Below are 27,097 nucleotides of genomic sequence, written 5' to 3'. Positions count from 1 at the left end.
TGCTTTATATGATGAACAGATTGAATTTATGCTTTTATTCCCATATAAACATTGATCAGCAAACTTAAACAGATGCTCAACCGTACATGCTTGACGGGTGAGAATGAACCTCATTGGTTCTCACACGTTAAGCAAGCATGCTTGAGCTTCCGTTTACCATAACTGATGTGTGTGTTGATGACTGTTTATATGTGAATAAAAGCTCAAATTAAGTATGTTATGTATGTAGTGATCGTGGCTCTTGGACTAAACCGCTCAATTCATATGGACTAGTTTTACGATCTCTTTATGAACTTTTTGTTGCGTCAAAGTGGTAGTTGCGTAGCTGTCAATGGAGGGACAGAAATCTCTCAGGATTTATTAAAAATATCTTTCATTTGTGATCCGAAGATAAACAAAGTCTTACGAGTTTGGAACGACATGAGGGTGAGTAAATGATGACAGAATTTTCATTTTTGGGTGAACTAACCCTTTAACAATTCATGAAAGATGAATCACTGTTTGGCCAACTGAGATTTTGGTATGTAGATAGTGTTAGGAGGATCATGATTTTTGGGTACTATTACAGCACACACTATTACAGTGTATATTCATCACGTATGCATCAGTGTATACAGACATCACGGTTTTCTAAATGAACTAAATTAATAACTTTTTTACAACAAAAATTAAACATCAAGGACTTCTGTATTTATTTTAACTTGTTGTTGTTGTTGTTGTTTTTTTTTGTTTGTTGTTGTTTGTTTGTTTTTTATTGGTTATTTTTATGTAAATGAAAAGTTCAATAAAAACACAGTTCAAAAAAAAAAAAAATTAAACATCACTGAACTTACTTAAGCTGGAGTGTGATGCTATTTTCTTCTGGAAACAAACTTTGTTGCATTATTTTCCTGTTATCTCTCTAAAGCGCTAGTGTAAAAAGCGCTATATAAATCAATGTGACTTGACTATATTAGCTCCGTATTTTGTTTGCTTTTGGGATCTGGTAGAGTGTTTGGACCAGGAAACTGAGATGTGTGATGTCAGAATTAACAATTGGATAAGTGAGTGTGATAGGGCGTGCAAAGATGCAGAAGTTGCTCCAACCCTAAAAAAAAAACAAAAAAAAACTCTGACAAAATGTTTTACACCAAAACATTTACACTGAAGTTTTTCTTCTTTGTTGTTTCAATTTCAGTTGGATCTCGGCCACCCTTGATTCTTCAGTCTCCTCCACCCTACACCTCTCCAAGAGATGCTGCTCCTGACCTCCTGTTGGACTCGCCTGAACGGAAAAAGAAGCAGAAAAAGTTAATGAAAGAGGAGGGGGGGAAAGGTGCCATGTATGACATTGTCAGCTCGCCCACTAAAGACTCCACAAAGCTAACGATAAAGTTGTCTCGAGTGAAGTCATCTGAGACGGAGCAATCAGCTGAGCCGTTGTCGGCGCTAGAGCATGGCTCAGACGCTGAGAACGAGCTATCGTGCAATAGCTTACCATACCATCGGAACCCCCAGGAGCGGCTCTCTGCTGGCCAGTGTCTTTCGGGGGAGCAGTCGGCCTACCAGCAGGTTCCTGTATTACAGAACACTGGGGCACTTGCAGCCAAGCAACCTGGGGTCGTTAGTGGAACCCCCTACGACGAGGCAGAACTGGACGCTCTTGCTGAGATCGAAAGGATTGAGAGGGAATCCGCTATAGAACGAGAACGCTGCTCTAAGGAAGTTCAAGATAAAGGTTGTGTTTATTTTCTTTTTATCACTTGACGTGCATGCTTTTGATCAATTAATCTAAATGCATGAATCTGTATGGAAGCTTTTATTAGTGGTGCTTGTAAAGATGTAACTATCAACGCTCAGAATCATAACTGTTAACAGCAAGTAACACCTTAGGCCGTGTGTCCACAAAAGCATTTTTTCCTGAGGCTGAGGATTTTTTTCAATTTCTCTCAATGATCGTTTTTTGAAGAATGTTAAACTTCGGGTAAAACGCAGCGCTCATCGCTGTCACTTTTTACTAGGGCTGCACGATATTGAAGAAAAATTGTATATACTTTATCTTGTTTAATAATGCGATATACAATATGATATTGCTTTAAGTGTGTAAAATTAATTTAAATATATTTAAAAATGAAAATGATATAACCAATAAATTCACATTCTTTCTGGGAAAGGAAAGTATCACTTCAACTTCTGAAAGTGAACAGCAGTGTTTTAACATTACATAAATTTATGGCACAAATCTGACAATGTCATTTGAACATCAATGTAAAAAAAAAACAAAAAACGATTTAAATACCAACAACTCTTTGCTCAACTTTGTAATATATAGTTATATAAACCTGAAAACTTTACATCAAGACCATCCAGGTAAACCTAGGGGTGGATGATTAGTTATTTTTGGCATTTTAATTTATATTTGTTATTAAAAATAAGAACAGAGACAAACTACAAACAATTGGACAAATACAATAAAACAAAGATACAAATGAAATAAACTTTGCTTTAAGTTTGTCAGGTAGGACTACATTAGTTCTATTTAACAGTAGTATTCAAGTGAGAAACAATACAGAAACTAAATAATCAAATGTAAAAAATAAACTACATAGTCTTCACATTAATTAAATACACATTGATTCATATTAAAGCTACAAAGTTATTCAGTCAAGAGCAGTGAGTTATTTTTTCCTTTTGTTTTTTATATGTTATAGGTATACTGTATTAGGCTGCTGTCACTTTAAGACCTATTGCATGGATCCTGTTGACACATCCGATTTCTTTCCCAACGTTTATGTTCTCTTAAGACATTACTGACTGTGTTGGTGAATACTCGGTGTCAGACAGCGCGAGTACATCAATGAGCTATTTTCTGCAGCTTATTGAGCTTAATAACTCTTTTTAACATCAAGTAGAAGTAGCCTATTAAAATCATTCAGATATCGCAAGCCATTCGCTTATGTAGCCTACATTTACAATATTTCGATAATTTCAATATATCGTGCAGCCCTACTTTTACTCAGCTGTCCAATCACAGTGGATGAGCGGCAAAACAAATACCACACCGATCAACCGCCAAATCCTGCTTGTACAACGGCACAACAAGCAGCACAACAACGGAAACAAAATCATTTAAAACAAGAGCCAGAGCAAATAATTTACATTGTATTGACATTTTTATATTAAGAAACAAACAGACTGCAAAATCAGATACTCATAACACTTCCGCGGATATTCCGTATGATAGCAACCAAAGCGTCACAACTGAAAAGAACCAATGCTGCGCTGCCTCAGTGCTCAAGCGCTCACAGCTAGGTGTTTTCAGTAGAGTTGCTGGCGTTTTCAGCTCGCCCATTCAGCAACCATTCAGAACACATTAAGGACCACATAGCAGCATCTTGGAAACCACCCAGAACATCCTAGCGACCGAATAGTAACATATCATCAACAAATCAGAACATTAGGGACCATGTTCACAAACAGATTTCCCCCATTTTCCAAAGCGAAATTCAGGCCCTGCACATAGTAAAATGCTAATAACCATTCAAAATAGCTTAACAACCGCACAGCAGTGCCCTTGCAATTACAGAAAACCTTAGCATAGAGTTAGCAAGTTTTGCGCTGGCAAACACCACTCAAATTTCTTGATGAAAGTGTCAATAACTAGTACTGAACACTGCTTCTTATCTGTTTGATTGTAACTCTACAGATAAACCTCTGAAGAAGAGAAAGCAGGATTCAGGAGCTGCTGGCACCGCGGGAGCTTCTGGAACACCTGGCGTGGGTGGTGGATGCAATGCTGGGAACAAATTGGTACCTCAAGAGGCTTGTGCTGCTAGCAATGGAGCCAGTCGGCCAGCCTTGATGGTCAGTATTGACCTGCAACAGGCAGGCAGGGTGGAAGGGCCAGTGGACTCCTGTCCTGTCCCTGCAACTGAGGCCCAGCGCTGGCTAGAAGAAGGCTCTGAATCCACCGGGGTCTTGAGGCTCAAATTGAAAACAGATGGAGAGGTGCAGAAGACACTAGACGGTCGGCCAGAGGTCATCAAGCAACGAGTAGAAACCACTCCACAGAAAGACGCTTCAGATGGACGACCAGAGACTCCTAAACACAAGCATGAAAACCGCCGGGAGATCTCAAACAAAGTGAGTTCGGAAAAGAGATCGGATCTCTCCAAGCACAGACATGATGGTAAACCTGACAAAGTGAGGCCTGAGGGAAAAGGTCACGAAACTTCTCGAAAACAAGAAGGACGATTGGAGTCAACTCGAGAGGGCAAAGAGGAAAGGCACAGAGATCGAGACAGTGAAAGCTCTAAAGTCCGTCGACCAGACACATCTAAGTCCAACCGGGTAGAGCACAACCGAGACAGGGATCAGGAGAAGGATCTGGACAAGGAGCAGGAAAAAGTTGGGGACAAGGAGCGGGAGAAAGATCGAGACAAGGAGGTGGAAAAGGATCAGGACAAGGTGCTGGAGAAAGATCGGGATAAGGAGCGAGAGAAAGTGCGGAACAAGGTGCGGGAGAAAGATCGGAACAAGGAGCTGGAGAAAGATCGGAACAAGGAGCTGGAGAAAGATCGGAACAAGGAGCTGGAGAAAGATCGGAACAAGGAGCTGGAGAAAGATCGGAACAAGGAGCTGGAGAAAGATCGGACCAAGGAGCTGGAGAAAGATCGGACCAAGGATCTGGAAAAAGATCGAGACAAGGATCTGGAGAAAGATCGGGACAAGGAGCGAGAAAAAGATCGGGACAAGGAGCGAGAAAAAGATCGGGACAAGGAGCGAGAAAAAGTTCGGGACAAGGTGCGTGAGAAAGATCGGGACAAAGTGCGGGTGAAAGATCGGGACAAGGTGCGGGTAAAAGATCGGGACAAGGTGCGGGAGAAAGATCGGGACAAGGTGCGGGAGAAAGATCGGGACAAGGTGCGGGAGAAAGATCGGGACAAGGTGCGGGAGAAAGATCGGGACAAGGTGCGGGAGAAAGATCGGGACAAGGAACGGGAGAAAGATCAGGACAAGGAACTGGAGAAAGATCGGGACAAGGAACAGGAGAAAGATCGGGAAAGGGTTCGGGACAGGGATCAAGACCAAGAAAAGAAACGCCCCACAGAAGCAACAGAGCACCGGGACAAACGTTCCCCTGAGCAGCGCTCGCGCCCTGACAGCCCTCGAGTGAAGCAAGAACCCCGTATGGGAGCAGAATCCAGAACAAAACCTGAGCGGTCAGTCCACAAAACTTCCAACAACAAAGATGAGAAACGGAACGGCGACAACAAGAACCGACTCGATGGACACAAACCTCCATCCTCAGACAGTAAAACCGCAGAATTTCCCAACTACCTACTGGGGGGCAAATCGGGAGCATTAAAGAATTTTGTCATTCCCAAGTTAAAACGGGACAAAGATGGTAATGTCATGCAGGAAGTGCGAAGAGAGCTGTTTTCCGAGCCATGTGTGAAATTAGAAAAATTGGACCTAGTGGAGGACCTCAATAAGGGTGTTAAACCTGTTGTGGTTCTGAAGAAACTTTCCATTGATGAAGTCCAGAAGTTGATCAGTAATTCGCGCAGCTCTAAATCAAGCAAGAGCAAGTCGTCTTATGGCAAATCATTCGGAGGTAAGTCCCTGTTTTCTTGCTTTTTCGTGACCGGAGAGTGTTTAGTTTATTGTACACAGATTCGACAGACTGTCTGAATATGCATTTGAAGTTTGAGTAGCCCTCTCTGTAGGGGGATTCGATGATTTAATGTTGATGGAACTTCGTCATGTCCTGCCAGAAATGGATTCCCGTATGCCACTGTGTGAGAGGGTGAAAATGAATAAACGCAGACGCAGCGCCACTAATGAGAAGCCCAAGTATGCCGAAGTCAGCTCAGATGATGACAGCAGCTCTGTAGAACGTACGTAATTATGCTGAATCTAATGTAGTTTTCAGACTTAGTCCACTTAGATATCAGGGTTTCATCATTATTGTTAGTACAACTGGAAGCTGTTTGCACTTGTTAAGAATCTTGATGAATAATCAAAGCTGTGTCTGCATCAAAATCCTTACTGTTAAAGTGACAGTTTGTCTGGCTGTCAGTAATCGTTCTTCTGAATTATAATGTCTCCTCTGCTTAATTATTTGAGTTGAGAACTTCATAGATATTAGAGATTTATGTATTTCCATTGAAAATTTCTTCCTTCCTGGCTTTTAGTGGCCCCAAAACGGTCAAAAAAGGACCGAGACAGAACGTGGGAATGTGAAGAAAAGGACCGGAGGGGTTCTGGAGAGCACCGGCGGAGTGGCGGTCATCACGACAGTCGGAGAGGTTCAGGCAGTCGTTACAGAGAATGCAGTCCTGTGGACTCAGAAGAAGATTCGCCCCCTCCCAGCCTGAGTGATCGTAAGTGACTAGATAGAAGCGTTAGCATTTATTATGTTGGTAATGTTGGCAGTTTTGTTGCAAAAAATGGGTCAAAGTGTGGAAATCAAATAAATGATCTCTGACATCCTTCAAATCCAGTCGCCAGAAAGTTGAAGAAGGAAAAGCAGAAAAAAAGGAAATCCTACGAACCCAAACTGACTCAGGACGGTACGTTTGCAGTTCGTAATCAGCTATGAGCGATCTGAGATGCTAAGATTTTTAGTAATCCACCTTGTGCTTCTCAGAAATGATGGACTCCTCCACATTTAAGAGATTTTCCACCAGTGTTGACAACATCCTTGAAAACCTTGAAGATGTGGACTTGACATCATTAGGTAAATGTGCAAATATGGAGAAATTATTACATTTGACATGGAGAGTTTGACAGCAATTGATCTAATGAACTTTTCTGCGGCGGCAGATGATGACGAGATTCCTCAGGAACTGCTGCTAGGAAAACACCAGCTCACAGAGTTAAGCAGTGAATCAGCCAAAATAAAGGCAATGGGCATCATGCATAAGGTGGGTACTGGATTACCTCTGTTAACAGGAGAGTCTGAGACATAAATACCAAAGCATGTTTATGTGTACCTCATCTTTTAATGCTTACTGCTTTTATCCTCAGATACCATCTGATAAGATGGTGAAAGTCCAGAGTATTTTGGAAAAAAACATTCAGGATGGTGCAAAGCTCTCCACCCTCATGAATCATGTAAGTATCATTGTAGTTTCTATTGGCAAAATGGCTTTGCCGTCAAATCTCGCTGACAGCCTCCCTGTCCTTGTGATTTCAGGGCAACGACAGGGACGACGAGGAGCGTTTGTGGCGTGACCTCATCATGGAACGTGTCACCAAATCTGCTGATGCTTGTCTAACGGCTCTTAACATCATGACCTCAGCACGAATGCCGAAGGCCGTTTACATTGAGGATGTTATTGAGAGGGTCGTGCAGTACACCAAGTTCCATCTACAGAACACACTCTACCCACAGTATGACCCCGTCTACAGGGTGAACCCTCATGGCGGTCAGTGCAGCACCTTGATACATTGTCCTAACGTTCAATATCCTTTCTATTCCGTGCTTGAGGCAGGGCCACAAAGTATTGTACAACCAGATGTCTTGTCAGTTGTTTTGTTTATATTTTTTTATCCGTCAAACTGTGTAGTCCCACCTACCGTAAAATTAATTGGCAAAAATCCCTTTCCATTTAATATTTTCTCATTGGCTGCAATTTTATTGTATTGCTTTCATTGTGGACTTAAAAATTGCTTGATGCTGGAAACTTAACTGATTAAGTCAGACAAGATGTTTAGTGTATTTACCATCTGGGATGTGATTTATACTAATTTACGTATTTTCCAGGCCTGAACTATGACCTGCGTAAAATGCGTAAATCGGAAGAAAATGCATTCTTCAAATGCTTTTAAAATAAATGTATTTTAGAGTGGCATGTATACCATAGCTTTTGACAACACTACTCAAGCTAGTAGCACTATTTACCGGCTATGCACAGAACACCCTTTCTCCGTGTCTACACCAGACATAAGCGGACAACATGACAAAAAGAAAATAGAACCCATTATAATCAGTGATGCTCTCAAAACTGGATGCAGATTAATAGTATCATTGTAATAATAATATATAAAGATTTAAGATTGAATTATATCAAAATTCCCGTTTTGTCAAGTATCGTCGTGAGCATAGCCTTAAATGAATTTAAAGTGACAGTAGCCTAATAAGCATGCTGCTGTCAGTGTCATTAATGTTAATAAAAAAAAGAACAGACAAAGAGAAAATCAAGGATTAATCTATATTCAATCTATAATTTATGCTGTGAAGTGATTATTTAATTTCTGTTAGACCTACCTGAAAATCTTAAATCGCTGTTTACAAGGTTACATGGGTCAAAAACAATGAAAACAATAACTTTTTTTGTGAATTTTAGCAGGGCAGGTAAAAATCTAAACTGGCCTGACTGGGCCAGTAGAAAAAAAAACTTAGTGTTGAGCCCTGATATATCACTTGATTATAAGGCACTCGATTGACAGCACTAATTTATATTAAAATAAATATTTATATTGGAATAATCATAATAATAAAATACAATAAAAATATATAAATAATAATAAATTAACAATTATTATTATTATCATTGTTCTTTTTTTGTCCATAGCTCCTCAGCTGATCACATGCCTGTCATCACCACAATTTTCTAAATTCTTGTATATCCATTCTTGCTCTATTTTAGGTGGAGCACTAAGCTCAAAAGCCAAGCGAGCAAAGTGCTCAACGCACAAGCAGAGAGTTACTATCATGCTCTACAACAAAGTTTGTGATGTTATCAGTAACCTGTCTGAACTCCTGGAGATTCAGTTGTTGACTGACACGACCATCCTTCAGGTGAGAGTCTGATTCCTGACTGCTGCTTCTTCTGGATAACATCCTCATGTTCTGTCCCAAATGCTGCCCTCAACCCTGCAGTTACAAAAAGAAAAGTTTTTTTCAGAGGTGGAGCAAGTTAGATTAGTTAGTTAGTTAGTTAGTTAGTTAGTTAGTTAGTTAGTTACATTTTCACAAGATATTTCGAAGACAAACATTTCATGCACCAATGAATTGAACAGAGAAAGATGTATTTAGAATATAATTGTAGTAATTTTTAATTTCACGCTAACTCAAAAATCAGCTTTTCCATTAGCAAAATGATGAAATCTGTACTTGTATTTCTCTCCATACAGATCTCGTCTCTGGGTATCACTCCATTCTTTGTTGAGAATGTGAGTGAACTGCAGCTTTGTGCCATTAAACTAGTGACAGCTGTAAGTACCAGTGCAGTTCAGATTTCTTTATGCTATGCTTTCCTGTGCTTACTGCGTCTAACACTGTAATGTTGTACGATTCCCAGGTGTTCTCTAGATACGAGAAGCACAGGCAGCTGATCCTGGAGGAGATCTTTACCTCACTCGCCAGACTGCCAACCAGCAAGAGAAACTTAAGAAATTTCAGGTATCTGCTGCTGTCCAGTCAGCCGGTTTTCAAGGGTATGTTTTGAGCGTGTGGATTGACTTTATTGTGTGTTCAGACTGAATAGCAGTGATGTGGATGGAGAGCCCATGTACATTCAGATGGTGACGGCGTTGGTTCTGCAGCTCATTCAGTGTGTGGTCCATCTGCCTTCTGATAAGGACTCGGATGATGATAATGACAGAAAGGTAAGAGTATAGTTTATGTGTTGTGGCTCTGTAGTGACATTTTGCTCTTGACTTAAGAACATGGCACTTTCTTTATCATGGAAATAAAGAAATAAAGGCCATATCATGGAAAAGTGGATTTTCCCTCACCATTCATATGACTAAATGTTTGGGTTCAGTAAACATTTTTTTTTTTAAAGAAGTCTCATACGTTACCCAAGGCTGCAGTAAAAACAATCATGTGAAATAATATTACAATTTGTGAAATATTATAAATAAAGCATCATTACTCCAGTCTTCAGTGTCTTATGATCCTTCAGAATTCATTCTAATATGGTGATTTGCTGCTCAAGAAACATTTATTCTTATCAGTGTTGAAAACATTTGTGCTGCTTAATATTTTTTTTTGTCAAAGACATGATACTTGTTTTCATGATACATGAAACTTGATTCTTTAAATAGAAAGTTCCAAAAAACTTTATTTAGAACATTTTGTATCAAAAAGTCTTTATCATTTTTGATCAATAATGCTGAATAAAAGCATTAATTTCTTTTTAAACAATCTGACCCCAAATATTGTAGACAGTCATAACAGTTGTCGTATCTAATATTGACTGAGGTATTAAAGTTACAATAGCAAGAAAAGCCTGTTTAAGGGATTTTTTTGAGCACATTTTAGTTTCTGGTTTGTAATCTTGGCTAATAGCTACATGCTGAAATAACTGTCACAATGCAATATATGATTGTGAGTCTCTTTGGTAATAAAAGTTCTTTCCAAGAATGTTTCATATTTGATATTTATACCTTTTAGGCATATTTTATACATATATATATATTTTTTTTTTCTTCAGGTTGATCAGGATGTACTGATCACAAACTCATATGAGACTGCAATGAGGACAGCACAAAACTTCCTCTCCGTTTTCCTCAAAAAGTAAGAAAATCCACCGACATTATTCCAGCAACACACCTCAACCCATTTATATTGGGGGAAAAATTAACCCTAAGTCATTTATATTTAAACAATGTCCTTCTGGAATCAGTAAAGTATGTCTTTTTGTCTACCTACCGTGGCTTTAAGCTGAGTATTTACAGTCTCCCAGGAAACACCTGGTTTACTCTTATCTGATGCTTTTTAAGAATGCTTAACCTTGCCATCCTAGGACAAACAGCACCTGCATCTCTAAATTATCATTGTTGTAGTTTTACGACGCAATTTTTTGTACTCCGTGATTAAATTAATTAATTTGTATCTATTTTTCAATTTTTATTTAATTTTCTTCATAGATTCTGTATGACATTTATTTATTTTTAAAAATGTTATTGTGTATTTTTCAGGGACAATACTGAATAACATTACTGCACAGTTTCAAGCAGCAGATGCTCTGATAATAGCTACATAATAGAATTTTTCATAAAAAAAAAAAAAGAAAAGAAAAGTTGAGATTGTTTCATTTGTCTTTTATTTAAGGTGTGGTAGTAAGCAAGGTGAGGACGACTACAGGCCACTCTTTGAGAACTTTGTTCAGGATCTACTGTCCACGGTGAATAAACCTGATTGGCCGGCTGCAGAGCTGCTGCTAAGCCTTCTGGGAAGACTGCTGGTGAGTTTCAGATTGATATTTCAGAGGTAGAATGTGACAGGCTTTGCAATTGATTGCAATTTGTCCATCACTTGAAAACTCAAATGAAGTCCTGTTTTCTCTTGGTAGGTTCACCAGTTCAGTAATAAGCAGACGGAAATGGCTCTGAGAGTGGCCTCTTTGGATTATCTGGGCACAGTGGCCGCACGTCTTCGCAAAGATGCTGTCACCAGCAAAATGGACCAGCGTTCCATCAACCGCATCCTCGGAGAGGTAAAAGGCAGAGTCCGCCCATCTGTGCATCACATGGATGAATCCCTCCTGGTCTGAATGAAACTGATGTTGTTTTGTGTTTTACAGAGCTCAGGCAGTGATGAGATTCAGCAGTTGCAGAAGGCTTTGCTGAATTACCTGAACGAGAATGTAGAGACTGACCCGTCACTATTGGTGAGAAAATTCAGACAATATTGCAAGCAATAAAAAAAAAACTAAAGCCCTATCTAGACTAGTTTTCTAAATGATGTTTGAGTTGCAGTTCTTATCACCCAACTTCTGTGATTTTCATGTAACAATTCAGACGGGACTAACATCTCTGTGTCTATTACAGAGGTGGGAGTGTGTGTTTTCTTCATGTAGGCGTTACAGAAAGTCATGTGCTGTGCTTGTGCTTGTCTTTTAATGAATTATTTATTGATATAATTTTAACTTATTATAAAAACACTAAGTAAACTTCACATGAGTTTATAGAAGTGGCTGTTTATAATAAACCCACATAAGTGAGGAGAGAAATCTAGACAATTAACTACCTGACACTGATATTAAAATGGGCAGTTCTAGCAGTTTCCTCGTTTTGACTCTATTTATTAATTTATTATTTAATCTTTTTGTCGGATACCGTCCATATTGAATTGAAATGAAAGCATGCGGAAGATTGGTGCCCAAACGGTAGCTCAGGTCAAAAAACATATGAGGAGAAGCGTTAGGATAATACGACATCAGCAGTCACAGACATTTGCATGGGATGGGATTAGATTTCTCAGAGGACAATTGAGTTAGCTAAAAAACAGGTAATTTGCTCTGGAATTTTTACTGAGGTTGTGTGAGAAAAACACAAGACTTGGCACATTTAGACAGGATCAAAATCACAAAGCCTGCCTGTGAAACTTGAATTTCTGACATTCTCTGGGAAAACTATTGCCTCTGGTGGTTTTAATGTTGTTATGTCTTCATCTCCAACAGTTTGCACGGAAGTTCTACATCGCGCAGTGGTACAGGGATACCAGCACTGAAACAGAGAAAGCCATGAAATCACAGAGCCAGAGGGACGACGATTCGTCCGATGGGCCGCACCACGCCAGAGATGTCGAGACCACTGGCGAGATCTTGCAGAAAGCCGAAGCACGCAAGAAGTTCCTCCGGTCTGTTATTAAGACCACGGCATCGAAATTCAGCTCACTGAGGTACAAACGGCAGCGATTTTTACTATGACAACAACTTTGTTTAAGAGGACCTATTATGCTTTTTTACATTTTCAACTTTCTTTAGTGTATGACGTTGCTGTTGAGCATGAAAAAGGTCTGCAAAGTTACAAAGTCACTCCAAAGGGAGATCTCCCTGAAACGCCTCGATTGCAGTCTTGAGTTTTCTTCCGGGAACATACACGACGTCGCAATATTCCTCATTTAAATAATTCCAAGGCATGCACTGAATAAAATAGGTTGAGTTGCATTAGTAGTGTTGAAACTTGAGGTTATGGTAAGGGGCGTGACATTTCCGAAACGCGCTTGAAGCAGTTGACCAATCACAACACACTGGTCCAACCAATCAACCAATCAGAGCACATTTGCTGTTTGGAAGGAGTGGCTTCATAGAGACTGGAACTAAATAGGGGTGTGTATCCAGTACAATGACTTAACTCGCTGCTTAACAACTATAGTACGATGCATCGTTGAAGAAATCAACTAGCTAATCACGACTGATTCCCAAAACCGTATTGTTGCAAATTGGTCGTTCAACCACGTTGGTTAATGATGTCACGCATGTGGTGGAGTAGCCTAATAACTACTTTGAATGAATCTATTTGAGATTGAATTAATTTTAGATGTTTTGCTCTAAATTACGGACTTGGCACCCAAGGACACTTTCTCATTTTTCTCAGTTATTTTGCTTTATTTCCAGATTCAATCAAAGGCTCGTTCTTTCGTACTAGAGCATGTTCGCACATGCGCACTCTTTGAACATGACACTTTAAATCTCTTGACAAACTAAAAGACATAAATTACATTTGTATGTATTCTAAATAAAAGATATAGATTGTACTGAATGTCAGCTTTCTTATTTTGCTCAAGATAAGGATTTATTGAGTCCACGTCACGCAAACAAGAAACTATGCTTCTAACCACAGGTCAAGAGCTGTCGTTCCAACCACACAATTTGCGATGCTGTTTGCAAATGTTCGTTAGAAATATGGTTTCAGGAAACACAGACTCATTGAACTATGCTGATAATGACGGAACTTGCGACCATAGTTGGCCAACGATGCTTTTGGGAAACGCACCCCAGAGCGTTACTGCCAGACTGGGAAGAGAGGTGCTGCAACAATGTAAAATATATGAAAAATTTGTTTGTTTTTTTAACATTTAAGCATGAAAACCTATTTTAAGTAAACCCCAAAAACAAAAAAGACTTTGTATAAGGGCATAATATGACCTCTTTAAATAGTGTGTTAAAAAACTTGTTTGGAAGTGTTTTGAAACCTGCTTTGCGTTTTTCTGCAGAGTCAACTCGGATACTGTGGACTATGAGGACTCGTGTCTTATTGTGCGATATCTGGCCTCCATGAGGCCGTTTGCACAGAGCTTTGATATTTATCTCACACAGGTTAGAGGTCACCACATCTCTCAGTATTTCCCATTGTATTTGCATCTCAATAACACGTCTCCCCATTTGTGTCTGTAGATCTTGAGAGTTCTTGGTGAAAGTGCCATAGCAGTGAGAACTAAAGCGATGAAGTGTCTTTCTGAAGTGGTTGCGGTGGATCCGAGCATTCTGGCGCGGGTGAGTGCAGGTTTTTTTTTTTTTTTACTCTTGGAAAAATCGAATGCTTTTTAATGTTCTCATGTGCATGTTTTTAATGCTCTCGTTTGCAGTCGGACATGCAGCGGGGAGTTCATGGCCGACTGATGGATAATTCCACCAGTGTGAGAGAGGCTGCGGTGGAGCTGCTGGGGCGCTTCGTACTGAGTCGACCCCAGCTAACCGAACAGTATTACGACATGCTGATCGAGCGCATCCTGGTTTGTGCTTTTTCTTTGCACATATATACTTCAGCATTGTAGCATTTTGCAGACAAATATTATTATTATTTTTTTTTTTTGTATAATGGTGGCAAAAATATTTATTTGACTTGACCCTAACAGATTTTCTTTAATAGCTAGTTTAGTGGCTCTAGTAGTCAGCAGTCTCATATGAAAAAAATATTTTAACTTAAATGTATTTATTTTTATTTTTTCCTTTATACAAGAACATTTTTTCTTTAGGAATTATTTCTACATTTTATTTTTATTTTTTTATTAATGGTTACTTACAATATTGTTAACATATTCTGTATGTATGACATCAATCTTAGAAACAGTATTCTTTAATTTTCCAAATGTTTTGTATTTCTTCCCCTTTTTAACAACAGCTATTTATAAATCAATATTTCACATCAATTTATTTATTTATTTATTTATTTGGCAATAGTCATGAAATAAACCACTTCAGGATGATACGAGACCCCTCCGCTTCACATCCATCACTCTGTCTGGGTTTATATAGCGATAATTACTGTTTTGTTTTTGTGAATTTAATACATAATGTTATTTCCAGTTAGCAATGTAGGCTGATTTGTGCTGGCTAATGTGTTTTCTTCAGGACACTGGCATCAGTGTGAGGAAGAGGGTTATTAAAATCCTGCGAGACATCTGTCTGGAGCAGCCCACCTTCAAGAAGATCACAGAGATGTGTGTAAAGATGATCAGGAGGGTCAATGACGAAGAAGGCATCAAGGTTTGTGATGTTTTCTCTTTTAAATGTTTTATTTTATTTAATATATACATATGAAAAACTTGTAGGAGCCTAAATGCACAAAAATACAAATATGTAACCCCTGCATTTTTGTTATTTTATATATTATTTTATTTTTAATTTAATTTATTTTTTATTTTATTTTTGTGCAGCCCTATTATAACCGGAAAAATATATATTAGGGCTGTCGATTTAACTTGCTAATTTAATTAATTAGTTACGGGGGAAAAATAACGTGTTAAAATTATTAACGCACCTGCCCCGCCAAGTCCCAGACCTACGTAGTTCATCTTCAAATCAAAAAGTTGATTGATGAAGAACATGAAGCAGGGCAACAACTCACTGCGTGATGTTGCCTATAGAATGCAGTTAGAATGCCCCTAAAATTCAAGATATCAGGGCAAAAATGCCCCTGTATGAGTTTTTGTCTCATCATGATAAAGTAATCTCATATGAGTAATGTCACACGAGTAACAAGCACAATATCACACAAGTGCTGTTTTTGTCCCAAAAAGCATGAGTGCAAATGTGATATTGAACAGTTCAAAAAATAAGATTTTTAATATTTAATATTGTTATATTTTAGACACAAAATTGTTTGCTTTTGCTCAAGTTTACCAACAAAAATATTACCTATAAAGCCAGAGTAGAACTGGTGTGCATCTTTGAGTAACACACAGCAGTGTTTGCTTCTGAATGAATCCGCATTTTGAACCAATGATTCAATGGCCCATTCATAGAAAGAGCCATTTACTTAAAGGGCACCTATTATGACCCTTTTTAGAAGATGTAATATTGGTCTTGGGTGTCCCCAGAATGCATTTGTGAAGTTTCAGCACAAAATACGCCACAGTTAATTTATTATAACCATTTGAAAATGTCATTTTTGGGGCCTGTTTTAAAAAGACCTGTTTTTGGTGTACCACTTTAAATGTAAATGAGCTGCATAATCCCCGCCCTGCTGGACCTAGATGATGAAGAGACTCCGGCACAGAATAAACACGAATGAGAATGGACTAAACGTATCGGAATGGTTATTTGATACATTTATGTACTTACAAAGTTTTAATCGCGTCCCTTTTGCCATTATGGATGTGCAACACACACACACACACACACGAACTGTGATAACGTTCGCGCAATTTTTTGAAACTACACACACACACACACACTACTGTGAAGTACAAACAATTTTTTTTAATTTATTTCTTAAGGGGAGGGAGATAGACGTTTATATAGCCTACTGTCTATGGAGATAGAGCAGACCTTAATTTATTTACATTTGTAAATGCTGCAAAAAAATGCCTACGTGACATAAAACTGTCTGAAGTTGTTTGTTGAGACATCCTATGACGAGTTGACGACGACAATAAATAGCTTTAGACGCATTTGTTGTTGAACTTGCTGACATCGATTGAAATGACTATTTGCTCAAAAATCATAAAATACACTTACTTTTTCTGGAGGTGACGTTGGATCGCGAACTGTAGGCAACGATCCACACTCTAGGATTAACTTTGACCCTCGTTCACTAAACAGTCAGTCAGAAAATGAATCTCGTATTTAGGAAGTTTAAGTGGTGCCTTTTCTTCATAAATAGAATCCATCCGCTGCGTTTTCAGTGGCTCTGATGTCAGTGAAGACTAGTATGTCCATTCTTACATCCCACAACACACTTCTTAGGAGACATTACCGGCTGTCGAACAATGGAGGATGCAGATCACCGAGGGCGGGGTCTATGCCAAAACCAGATGTCAATCAAATCACGTCGGTGGGGCTTAGCTCATTTCTACGTCACAATGAGGAAAATCTAGAACAGGGTGTTCTGAGACAGTGCTTATGATTTATTGAGATAGTAAAAAAACTACTGGGTGGATTTTTATCATTCTAGGGTGGTTTTGCTCACACACTGCCAACACACATTTATGTTCAAACACCATGTAAAAGTGAATTTTGCATAATAGGTGCCCTTCCTGAATGAATCCGCTATTTGAACGAATCAAATGAATGAATGACTCAATGACAGACTCATTTAGACGTTTAGCGCCTCCTACTGGCAGTTTTAATTCCGTTTCATATTTCCATAAAAAAAATTAAAAATAATTCACCCACAAATTAAAATTCTTTAATTTACTCAACCTCATGACCATTGAAGCCTAAAAGTTTGTGTAATAAATTGTGTAATAAATAAAATGTTGAATCAAATAAAATATCTTTTTTTCTAAATCTACTTTTTGTAATGTGTATTTGATTTTTTTCTTATTTAACACAATAATGACATTAAATAATCTTTTGGGGGTAATTACTGCCAAATTGGTTGTGTAATTAATTAATCGCCACATCATGTAATTAATTAGGGTTAAAAAATTTCAGACAGCCCTTTTATATTCTAGATATACTTTTATTTATTTATTTACTTTTTCTGTCTCTTGTTCAGAAACTGGTGAATGAGACGTTTCAGAAGCTCTGGTTCACTCCTACACCTAATCATGATAAAGAGGCCATGACTCGCAAGATTCTCAACATCACAGATGTGGTAAGGATCTGCAGAGCGGGCTTAAACCCATCTGATCCCAAGATGTGTGCATTTAATACGTTAAGTTTAAGGTCACATTATGTCTCACTGACATGAATCTTTGTCTCTCAGGTCGCTGCCTGCAGGGATTCTGGTTACGACTGGTTCGAACAGCTGCTTCAGAATGTAAGTTGCCCATCTATGCTTCAAGGACAATTTAGATTTCTTTAATATGTTTTGACTCTTTTTCTTAGTTGTTAGTTCATTTAGAGCTTCTCAGAGATCTGGAGGTGCGTTCACGCCATGTTGTGATTACCGTAACGATTCTGAACTGCAAAAAGACTTTACATGCTCGTGAAACTTTAAATTACAACATGTAATTTTGTGAGAGCTATGACTTGTACTATGTGGCCGCTGTACCACCTGACCACTGCAGATTTAAGGTGTGTTTGACTTGAAGCGGTGCTGTGCAGTTAATTCCGTTTCTACACTTTTTGAAGTATGACTTTCTGAGTTGAATTAAATGCAGCATTAAGCTGCAGACCAATGAGCAAATTTTAGGCGAAATTTCACAGGAAAAAGATGTCTATTGTCAATAGCGTAGCCACGTATAAAAGCACAGCGTATAAAACTGCTTTCTGTTGGTCAGTGCTGCAAATTTGTTCGACCAACTTAAACATGAACTAAATCTGCCGGGGAACTTTCTCCCTCTCACAAAACTCCCGTTGTGCGGATTCCTATTGAAATGACTGGATTTCGCCCACGAAATTTACTTTTACTTTTATTTGGATAAAAATTGTATCCTAACCCTTGTTGTGATCTATGTCTTCACAGTTGCTGAAGTCAGAGGAGGACGCCTCCTACAAACCGGCCAGGAAGGCTTGTGTTCAGCTGGTGGACAGTCTCGTGGACCATATTGTGAAATACGAGGAGTCACTCGCTGGTAAGACCTGTATTGAATTATGAAGCAAAAGTTTTACCTTAGTTGAACTTTTGGTGAGTTGTTTTTCTTGTTATGCAGACTGTGAGAATAAGGGGTTGACGTCCAATTGCCTAGTGGCTTGTATTACCACGCTGTTCCTGTTTAGCAAGATCCGACCCCAGCTGATGGTAAAACACGCCATGACTATGCAGCCGTACCTGACCACAAAGTGTAACGTGAGTGTGCTGTAGAGAAACTCTGGATTCATTGCAATAAGTGGTGTTGTGTTGCCATCTAGAGGCCAGAGAGTGAAGCTGCTTATTGTGTCCCTACAGACTCAGAGTGATTTTATGGTGATCTGTAATGTGGCTAAAATCTTGGAGCTTGTTGTTCCTCTGATGGATCATCCGAGTGAAAACTTTCTCACCACCATGGAAGAAGACCTGATGAAACTCATCATCAAATACGGCATGACGGTCAGTTTAAGTGAGAGTATCGGCAGCTCTGATGTCCAGCATTTTTGTACGGCAGCAGCTTCACGATGCCATCTCATTTGTTTTCCGCAGGTTGTCCAGCACTGTGTGAGTTGTCTCGGTGCGGTCGTCAATAAGGTCACCCATAACTTCAAGTTCGTGTGGTCTTGTTTCAACCGATACTATGGTGAGTACATTTCAAAACCTATCAGGATCCTTTTGCTCTTCTTTGATCCTGAGAGTGTTAATCACTCAAAAATTCTTCTTCTTCCATGTGAAGGAGCACTAAACAAGCTGAAGGTGCAGCATCAGGAAGACTCAAACAGCACCGTACTGGCCTCTAATAAACCTGCACTGCTGCGTTCACTCTTCACTGTGGGGGCCCTGTGCCGACACTTTGACTTTGACCAAGAGGAGTTCAAAGGCAGTAATAAGGTTAGATCCTCAGTCACAGGACATGATTTCTGGATTATAAAAGTCTTAAGAAATATTGAAGAAATATTTGTATGCATTAATAAAAGTCAAGTTTTAATAATTGAATTATTTATTTTTTTATTTGTTTTTTTAGATCAAGGAATGCTTGTTAAGTTAATCGTTAAATCTAAATTTTTCAGTTAATCTCACAAGATGTTTCAAGAGTTTTCTCAATTCCAAAATCTATTTAAAACAAAAAACAGGTCTTATGAGTTCCCAAAATCAAAACACATAAATTCTATTCATATAAATATTAATAAATGCAAACAAATAAATTATATCATTTTATTTTAAATATAGATTATAATTACAATGATTAATAATTTATTTTTTGTATTTAAGAAATATTTTATGCGTTAATAACAGTTGAACGCTATTTGTAATACATCGGTGAAACCAAGTAGTCAAATTTATGTATTCATTTATTTTAATGATTTCAGTCATATTTAATTAAAAAACATTTAAGTAATTTTATTATATTCAAGGATGTTTTATTAATCCATAACTCAGTTTATATGTATTATAGTTACAGTGTTATTTTTGTTTTGTTTTTGTTTTAATCAATTATTAGTTTATTTTTTTAAATTTCTCAAAAAATCTCTCATTGCTGTTAATGTGAATAATTTGATAAATGTACGTTTATATACATAATTTTTGCTTCTAATGCTGATTTAAATAATAACTATATTTTATTTTATAATTTAATAAAAACCATAACAAGTACTGTATTACATAAATGAGGATCTAATAAGAAACACAATTGACAGTTATGAGAATCATTTTTTTTTTAAATAATATAAAAAAAAACCTGAAACATCCAGACACATTATGGTAATGAGAATTTTGGATACAATGTGCTTAATGGTCCAATGACATCTTAATGGTCCTAAAGTGTGCTTTATTTTCTATTAAATGTAACCTGGATGTTTTCATGAGATTCACTCCTTTACCTTTCTGGTTAATGGTCTTCCTCTCTTTTAGGTGGTCATAAAGGACAAAGTGCTGGAACTGCTGCTGTATTTCACTAAGAACGATGATGAGGAAGTGCAGACCAAGGCCATCATTGGTCTAGGTAAATATTTGCTCTCCATGATCACTGAATTTCCTGTATTGACTGGATATATTGACTGCTCTCATGGTCAACATAATGGATCTTTTGGTTCTCCAGGGTTCCTGTTCATCCAGCACCCAGACCTAATGTTTGCTTCAGAAGTGAAAAACCTCTATAACCTCCTCCTGGCTGACAGGAAAACTTCTGTAAATCTGAAGATCCAGGTGCTAAAGAACCTGCAGACCTACTTGCAGGAGGAGGACTCGCGCATGCAGGAAGCCGACAGGGAGTGTGAGTGTCGTTTATAAAGGACATTCTTGTCTGTGTTTAATTCAGCTTGGTAGTAGCTATCCAATTAGCCTTTTCCATTCTCATTCTATTTCTTTGGATTGCAGGGAAGAAGATGTCTAAGCAGGAAGATCTGAAGGAGATGGGTGACATCTCTTCTGGCATGAGCAGTTCTATCATGCAGCTCTACCTCAAGCAGGTGCTGGAGAGCTTTTTCCACACGCAATCCAGCGTGCGGCACTTTGCCCTCAATGTAATCGCCCTGACGCTCAACCAAGGCCTCATTCATCCCGTACAGGTACGTATCCACTGCACAAACTCTCCCAAAACCAACCTGAAAGTGTCTTTAGTTTAATATCCTTGTTTCCTTTTCCTCCATCAGTGCGTTCCATACCTTATCGCTATGGGAACGGATTTGGAACCCACAATGAGGAATAAGTCCGATCAACAGCTGGTGGAAATTGATAAGAAATACACGGGATTCATTCACGTAAGTAGATTTAAGCAACTTACGTGCATTTGTCTTGTGTGATGATGCAAGTAAGGAATAATCCATAGCTAGCTGTGCATTAAACTATTTTAATGCATGACGTGGAGGCATAGAACTGCCCGAGGCAAAGCGGAGGTACATTCAAAAGTGGATCCTTTGAATGAATTAGACTCTCTCTCTCTTTAGAGACATGTCTCTCTAGAGAGAGAGAGAGAGAGAGAGAGAGAGAGACGTTCATTTGAATTACCTGTGTCTGTGCAGCATCTCTCTACTAGCAATGAATCTGTGAGTTTATAGCAATGTTACAGCCTCCTTGTAATATAATATAATGTTGCGATTCAGTAGCAAAGCTAATTTATTGATAAAAGTCGCAGGGCAGCGTTGACCACGTTTCTGTGTGAGATCTCTGATCTCTGTGTTCAAGTGATGTATGTTTTTGCGCTTCAATGAAAACAGCGCATTAATTTAGAACCATGATTAAACTGACTTGGAACTACCTGTGCATTACACTTTTTTTTTTTTTTTGCACACCATCCAGCCAATCAGAATAGAGTATTCAGACAGACCATGGTATTATAGCTGATAATGCATTAGGTGTATGCAGGGTTACTTATTATAGTTAACTGAAACCATAAAAAAGTGCTGTTAATTTAAATAAAATAAAATATAAAAAAACTTATTTCAGCTGTTTTCCAAAGCAATGTTCCTCTTTTTAATTTATTTAGTACTAAAATAACTAAAACTAAAAAATTATGAAAACTAGATAGACATTTAACTCTCTGGTGCTCCTCATTTAGGGGTCACAATCATTTTCCTCCCAATCAAAAGTGGCCAACAAAAAATTCCAGTAAAATCAATGTAATGTATTTTTGTTCAATAATATTCTTAATTAAATTTGTATTTTGAGGGAATTTGATGGTGTCTAGTATTTATGCAATAATTATGATACAATTAATTATCCATATATAATATATAATTATAATAATAATCCATACAAATCTTTTCCAATATATTTTTTTTTTACAGTCAATTATTTTTGATTACTTCAATGCTGTTTTTTTTCCTGCATTGTGGCTGATTTGTAGATTGTGCCTCCAAAAATCTCTATTTTTGTTTTCTTTCTTTTTTCCCCTTTTCATTTCTATGGCGGTCATTTTTTTCACTGCGAGGAAGTACAAGTCAGACTATTTTTTGTGTTCACATAACAAGTGCCACAAAAGTCCCCAAGTGTCATATCGTTTTGTAGTAAAAATAAAAATATAAAATTACAAAGAGCACAAATAAACCTAAAAAAAAATACAAAACCACACAACACAATTATAAAAACTATATCTAAGGTTAAAATGAAAATGGAAAATTTAATAAAATAAAAAATTAATTCAAAATATTAATAAAAACTTTAATGGAATCCTATCAGTTCATATATATATATTTACTCCATTTATTGTATTTTATATATAATCATTTAAATGGTGGCTGTCATTAAAACTTGGATGGATTTATTCATACATGCATTAAATATTGAAAAACAGTAAAAACAGTTTATATTTTACTGTTTTTCAATATTTAATATATATATATTTCATCAGTTAATTTTTCTGGACATTAAATGGCTTTTCTGAGGAAAATGTGACGAGACATTGTTTACAAGATGTTTTATTGATGTCTTTCCACGGTTGAAACACTGATCAAGCGATTGCATGAGACATGATACAGATTTCGTTAGTTGTACAGTACTGCATCTTTCAACATAACTTCTGATGTTCATTCACGTTTATTTTATGCTGTAACTAGTAGGAAAGCAGAAGAGTTGATCAGTTCACGTGCCACTTGGTGGTACAGCTATCCGTCATGTCACTTTAAACGGTGCACTTATTGTTAAAATTTCATAATAAAATGGACTGTGTTTAAAATCTGAGACTTTGTTTCATATCTAAAGTAACAAAGCTTATTGTGATTTATTGGATGGGAGGCGCACTATGAATGATGAATGTTCTGTTCATTCATCATCTGAAAACAGCATAGACTAAAAGATCGATTCTTGGGATTTCATAAGACCGATTAAAATCGAGAAATTAATATTTTTTTACCCAGCCCTATTAAACTAACTATGTGCTATCTAAACAGATGAAGGCTGTTGCGGGTATGAAGATGTCCTATCAGGTGCAGCAAGCCATCGTGGGTTCAAAAGACACGGTAATCAGGGGTTTCCGACTGGATGAGACCAGCACGGCTCTTTGCTCTCACCTCTACACTATGGTGCGCGGAAACAGGCAACACCGAAGGGCTTTCCTCATCTCGCTACTCAACCTGTTTGACGACAATGCAGTAAGTGACCTTTTTTAATGTTTTGCATCATATGTTACTCTTGTGTGTTTTTATTTGTAATATCATTGGTAACTAGAGTTTACGCTTCCCTATAGCATTAGCCTTTTTGAGTGGTTTGTGTTTTGGAGGCCTTTAATCATGCTATTTTGTTTTCTTCTCATGCAGAAGTCGGACGTGAACATGCTGTTATTTATCGCAGACAATCTCGCCTGCTTCCCATATCAGAGTCAGGAAGAGCCGCTGTTCATTATGCACCATGTAGACATCACACTGTCTGTGTCCGGCAGCAACCTGCTGCAGTCTTTCAAAGAGGTGCGTTGTAGATTTATGTTGGTCAAATTTGAGTCTAAACTCTTTTTTTAATATATATATATATATATATATATATATATATATATATATATATATATATATATATATATATATATATATATATATATATATATATACACTTTTTTTGTTTTTATGGTTTATATTTTAGAAATAATTTTCTAGCATAGTTTTACAAAAACATTTTTTCTAAACATACTATCGTAGTGTTTATTCATTTTTAATTGTCTTTTAAATTTAAATTTTAGTGATTTTGTTTTGTGCTTTTGTCGTGTGTGTATATATATATATATATATATATATATATATATATATATATATATATTTAGATTTAGATTTATTTTAATTCAGTGTTAGCTTTAATTGTTTTAGGACATTTTAGTTTTTCATCTATTATTTATATTTCATTTTTATTTGAGCTTTATTTCAATTAACAAAAATTATTTTTAACAGTTTTAGATTTTGTTAACAATAACAACAGGTATTTTAAAGTGTATTTAGATTTTGCTAACAGGGTTGCTGCATCTTTCACTCTGACTTTTTTTGTGAGCTGAGCTGAGCTGACATTAATTTTTCTAACAAACCTGCCTTGTATTGCAGTCTTTGCTGAAAGAGCCAAGACCACGGGAAAAGAAGGAAAAGAAGAAAAAGAGAGGGAAAAAATATGGCTCTGAAGAAGAGGATGAGAGTAGCAGGGAAAGCAGCAGTGATAGCAGTGATGACGATGTCATTCGTCGACCCAAGAAACCCAAGCGAGCTGCTGCAGTGAACTCAGACTCTGATTCAGACCTCGACTTAGAGGATGTGGACAAGGTGATGCTGCGTCTTCCTGACAATCCCAATCCCTTATTGGACTTTGCCAATGCCTCTCAGGGCATCCTGCTGCTCCTGATGCTCAAGCAGCACCTTAAGAACCTCTACGGCTTCTCTGACAGGTGAGCTTTAACTGCTAGTCCAAATGCTTTCTGCTCTGGAAATAACTAATATGTTAATGGTCACTGGCTTCATAACGAATGCCTTTTTTCCTCTTCCTGCAGTAAAATTCTGAAGTACTCGCCTACAGAATCTGCAAAAGTTTATGACAAGGCTGTAAACAGGAAAGCCAATGTGCATTTCAACCCACGGCAGACATTGGACTACCTGACGAACAGCCTGTCCAATGAAGATCTAACTTACGATGTCAAGAGGAGAGTCGTCAGACAATATTTAGATGTAAACATTCTGATTTTCCTCTTTTGATTTGTATTTTGCCTCGTAATTAGGTGCAGCTAAATGATTATGTCTGAATATATTTAAAATGTTTTGGTATTTTTAAAAAATGTATTTTATTATTGCTAATATTTTTTCAGCCTTTTTGATCATCTGTATTTATTTATTTGCTCTAAAGTGGCTCAAAAATGCAATGGATAGTTTTTTTTCTTTTTCAGTCAAATAATCAAGACTTGTTTTCATTAAAAGACTAGAAAGAATTCTTTAATAATTTAATATGCATAATATGAAAATATGGCTCATTTTGTAGTTTTAAAAATGAGTATAAAGATTTTCCAACATTCAAAGCAAGTGTTGATATTAACTACAACTATTGAAAATCATTTTCGCTATAAAGCTGAAATAAAATAAAATATATTAGATGAAATGTTAGATGAAAAACTTATCTAAATGAGTATTAGAAAATGAAAAAGTTTAAGTTGAAGTACTAGTATTACTAAAACTAAAAAATGGCAAGCACAAATGACTAACACTTAAAATTCAACTGAAAATCTAAAAATAAAAAGCTTTCAAATTCAAAATGTAAATAAATGCTATAATACTATATAAATAATACTAAAATAACACTGTTTACAACATTTAAATAAACAGTATGAAAAAGACTGTTTTATTAAACTGACTCACAGCAATGAATCTAACTTACCATCTCTAACTTGTTTACTCTCCAGTTTAAAGTACTGATGGAACACTTGGACCCAGATGAGGAGGAGGAGGAGGGGGGTGAGGCTTCAGCCCACGCAAGAAATAAAGCCATCACTTCTCTACTAGGAGGCTCCAGCCCCAAGAATAATGCTGCTGACTCGTACGATGACGACAGTGATGCGGACGAAAAGGCTCCTGGGGTAAGAAAGCTTTTTATTTGACTGTTGATGTCTTGCATCTCGGTGTTACCGTCACTTTAAAACTCCATTTGTTTGTTCAATTCTAGTCGTCACGGAAATCCAGGAGAGGCGGAGATTCCGCAGAGGCATCAGGTCACATGAACTCAACGGTAAACGCCAAGGACGTCATCGCTATCTGCTGCCCCAAGTATAAGGACCGGCCGCAGATAGCACGTGTTATTCAGAAGACAAGCACAGGCTACAGCATTCGCTGGATGGCCGGATCGTACTCTGGTACCTGGGCGGAGGCCAAGAAACGTGACGGACGTAAACTGGTGCCTTGGGTGGACACTATAAAGGAGTCTGACATTATTTACAAGAAAATTGCCTTGACGAGCGCGCACAAACTGACCAACAAAGTAGTGCAGACTTTACGTTCACTGTACGCAGCCAAGGAAGGAACTTCCAGCTAATTAAATCTGTAATAACTCCCAAACTGTTGCACCCTACAGACTCTCAGCAGCCAAACTTCATCAGGATTCAACGTTTTGTAAACTTAAGTTGGAGAGAAAAGTACTACAGACTCACAGGTTTTAAGATCCAGTACGGAACTGGTCGAATTAAGGACCGACGGTTTTAAAAGGGTGGTCTGTTTTGGAAAATGTAATTTGAATCCTGTACATCTTTAAGTTAAACGGAAAAGAAAGAAATGGAGCTCCTTCGCTGTTCTGCAGCAACTTGGTTGTTTGAATTTTTTTTCCCCCTCCACTGTATCATAGTTTAACACAAAACAGAAACAAAAAATGTTTATATCTCTGACAAAAAAAAATCTGTTTAAAGAAATAAACCTAAAGTGAATGTTGGAAATTAGTCTGTTGATGTTCTTAATAAAGTGACCTTGGAGTTTAA

The 27,097-nt window shown here is 37.6% G+C and overlaps 1 protein-coding gene across 4 annotated transcripts in view; it reads left to right on the top strand.

Moving 5' to 3' along the window:
- Nucleotides 1–27,097, top strand: part of nipblb (NIPBL cohesin loading factor b) — a 36,872-nt gene extending 9,775 nt beyond the window's left edge. For 2 of the 4 annotated variants that reach the window (XM_081354795.1, XM_081354794.1), the window contains exons 9-47: nucleotides 1,178–1,717; nucleotides 3,686–5,596; nucleotides 5,757–5,879; nucleotides 6,177–6,365; nucleotides 6,486–6,554; nucleotides 6,632–6,721; nucleotides 6,808–6,908; nucleotides 7,012–7,098; nucleotides 7,181–7,412; nucleotides 8,637–8,788; nucleotides 9,124–9,204; nucleotides 9,291–9,391; nucleotides 9,468–9,597; nucleotides 10,428–10,510; nucleotides 11,048–11,180; nucleotides 11,289–11,432; nucleotides 11,520–11,606; nucleotides 12,399–12,619; nucleotides 13,937–14,039; nucleotides 14,118–14,216; nucleotides 14,309–14,455; nucleotides 15,075–15,209; nucleotides 17,665–17,763; nucleotides 17,875–17,928; nucleotides 18,577–18,685; nucleotides 18,764–18,900; nucleotides 19,000–19,140; nucleotides 19,231–19,324; nucleotides 19,418–19,572; nucleotides 20,593–20,683; nucleotides 20,780–20,953; nucleotides 21,058–21,248; nucleotides 21,333–21,440; nucleotides 23,568–23,768; nucleotides 23,934–24,080; nucleotides 24,699–25,033; nucleotides 25,136–25,310; nucleotides 26,036–26,209; nucleotides 26,296–27,097. In XM_081354795.1, the coding sequence (XP_081210921.1) occupies nucleotides 1,178–1,717; nucleotides 3,686–5,596; nucleotides 5,757–5,879; nucleotides 6,177–6,365; nucleotides 6,486–6,554; nucleotides 6,632–6,721; nucleotides 6,808–6,908; nucleotides 7,012–7,098; nucleotides 7,181–7,412; nucleotides 8,637–8,788; nucleotides 9,124–9,204; nucleotides 9,291–9,391; nucleotides 9,468–9,597; nucleotides 10,428–10,510; nucleotides 11,048–11,180; nucleotides 11,289–11,432; nucleotides 11,520–11,606; nucleotides 12,399–12,619; nucleotides 13,937–14,039; nucleotides 14,118–14,216; nucleotides 14,309–14,455; nucleotides 15,075–15,209; nucleotides 17,665–17,763; nucleotides 17,875–17,928; nucleotides 18,577–18,685; nucleotides 18,764–18,900; nucleotides 19,000–19,140; nucleotides 19,231–19,324; nucleotides 19,418–19,572; nucleotides 20,593–20,683; nucleotides 20,780–20,953; nucleotides 21,058–21,248; nucleotides 21,333–21,440; nucleotides 23,568–23,768; nucleotides 23,934–24,080; nucleotides 24,699–25,033; nucleotides 25,136–25,310; nucleotides 26,036–26,209; nucleotides 26,296–26,661 (7,709 nt within the window). In that variant the 3' untranslated portion in view covers nucleotides 26,662–27,097. Of the gene's footprint in view, nucleotides 1–1,177; nucleotides 1,718–3,685; nucleotides 5,597–5,708; nucleotides 5,880–6,176; nucleotides 6,366–6,485; nucleotides 6,555–6,631; nucleotides 6,722–6,807; nucleotides 6,909–7,011; nucleotides 7,099–7,180; nucleotides 7,413–8,636; nucleotides 8,789–9,123; nucleotides 9,205–9,290; nucleotides 9,392–9,467; nucleotides 9,598–10,427; nucleotides 10,511–11,047; nucleotides 11,181–11,288; nucleotides 11,433–11,519; nucleotides 11,607–12,398; nucleotides 12,620–13,936; nucleotides 14,040–14,117; nucleotides 14,217–14,308; nucleotides 14,456–15,074; nucleotides 15,210–17,664; nucleotides 17,764–17,874; nucleotides 17,929–18,576; nucleotides 18,686–18,763; nucleotides 18,901–18,999; nucleotides 19,141–19,230; nucleotides 19,325–19,417; nucleotides 19,573–20,592; nucleotides 20,684–20,779; nucleotides 20,954–21,057; nucleotides 21,249–21,332; nucleotides 21,441–23,567; nucleotides 23,769–23,933; nucleotides 24,081–24,698; nucleotides 25,034–25,135; nucleotides 25,311–26,035; nucleotides 26,210–26,295 lie in introns of all 4 variants that reach the window. The other 2 variants (XM_081354793.1, XM_081354792.1) reach the window with 1 other exon arrangement.

This window comes from Scardinius erythrophthalmus (assembly GCF_964197995.2).
Source record: "Scardinius erythrophthalmus genome assembly, chromosome: 23".
NCBI classification, from domain to species: Eukaryota; Metazoa; Chordata; class Actinopteri; order Cypriniformes; family Leuciscidae; genus Scardinius; species Scardinius erythrophthalmus.
Note: the sequence above shows the minus strand (reverse complement) of the source record. Positions and strands in the feature narration are given on the sequence as shown.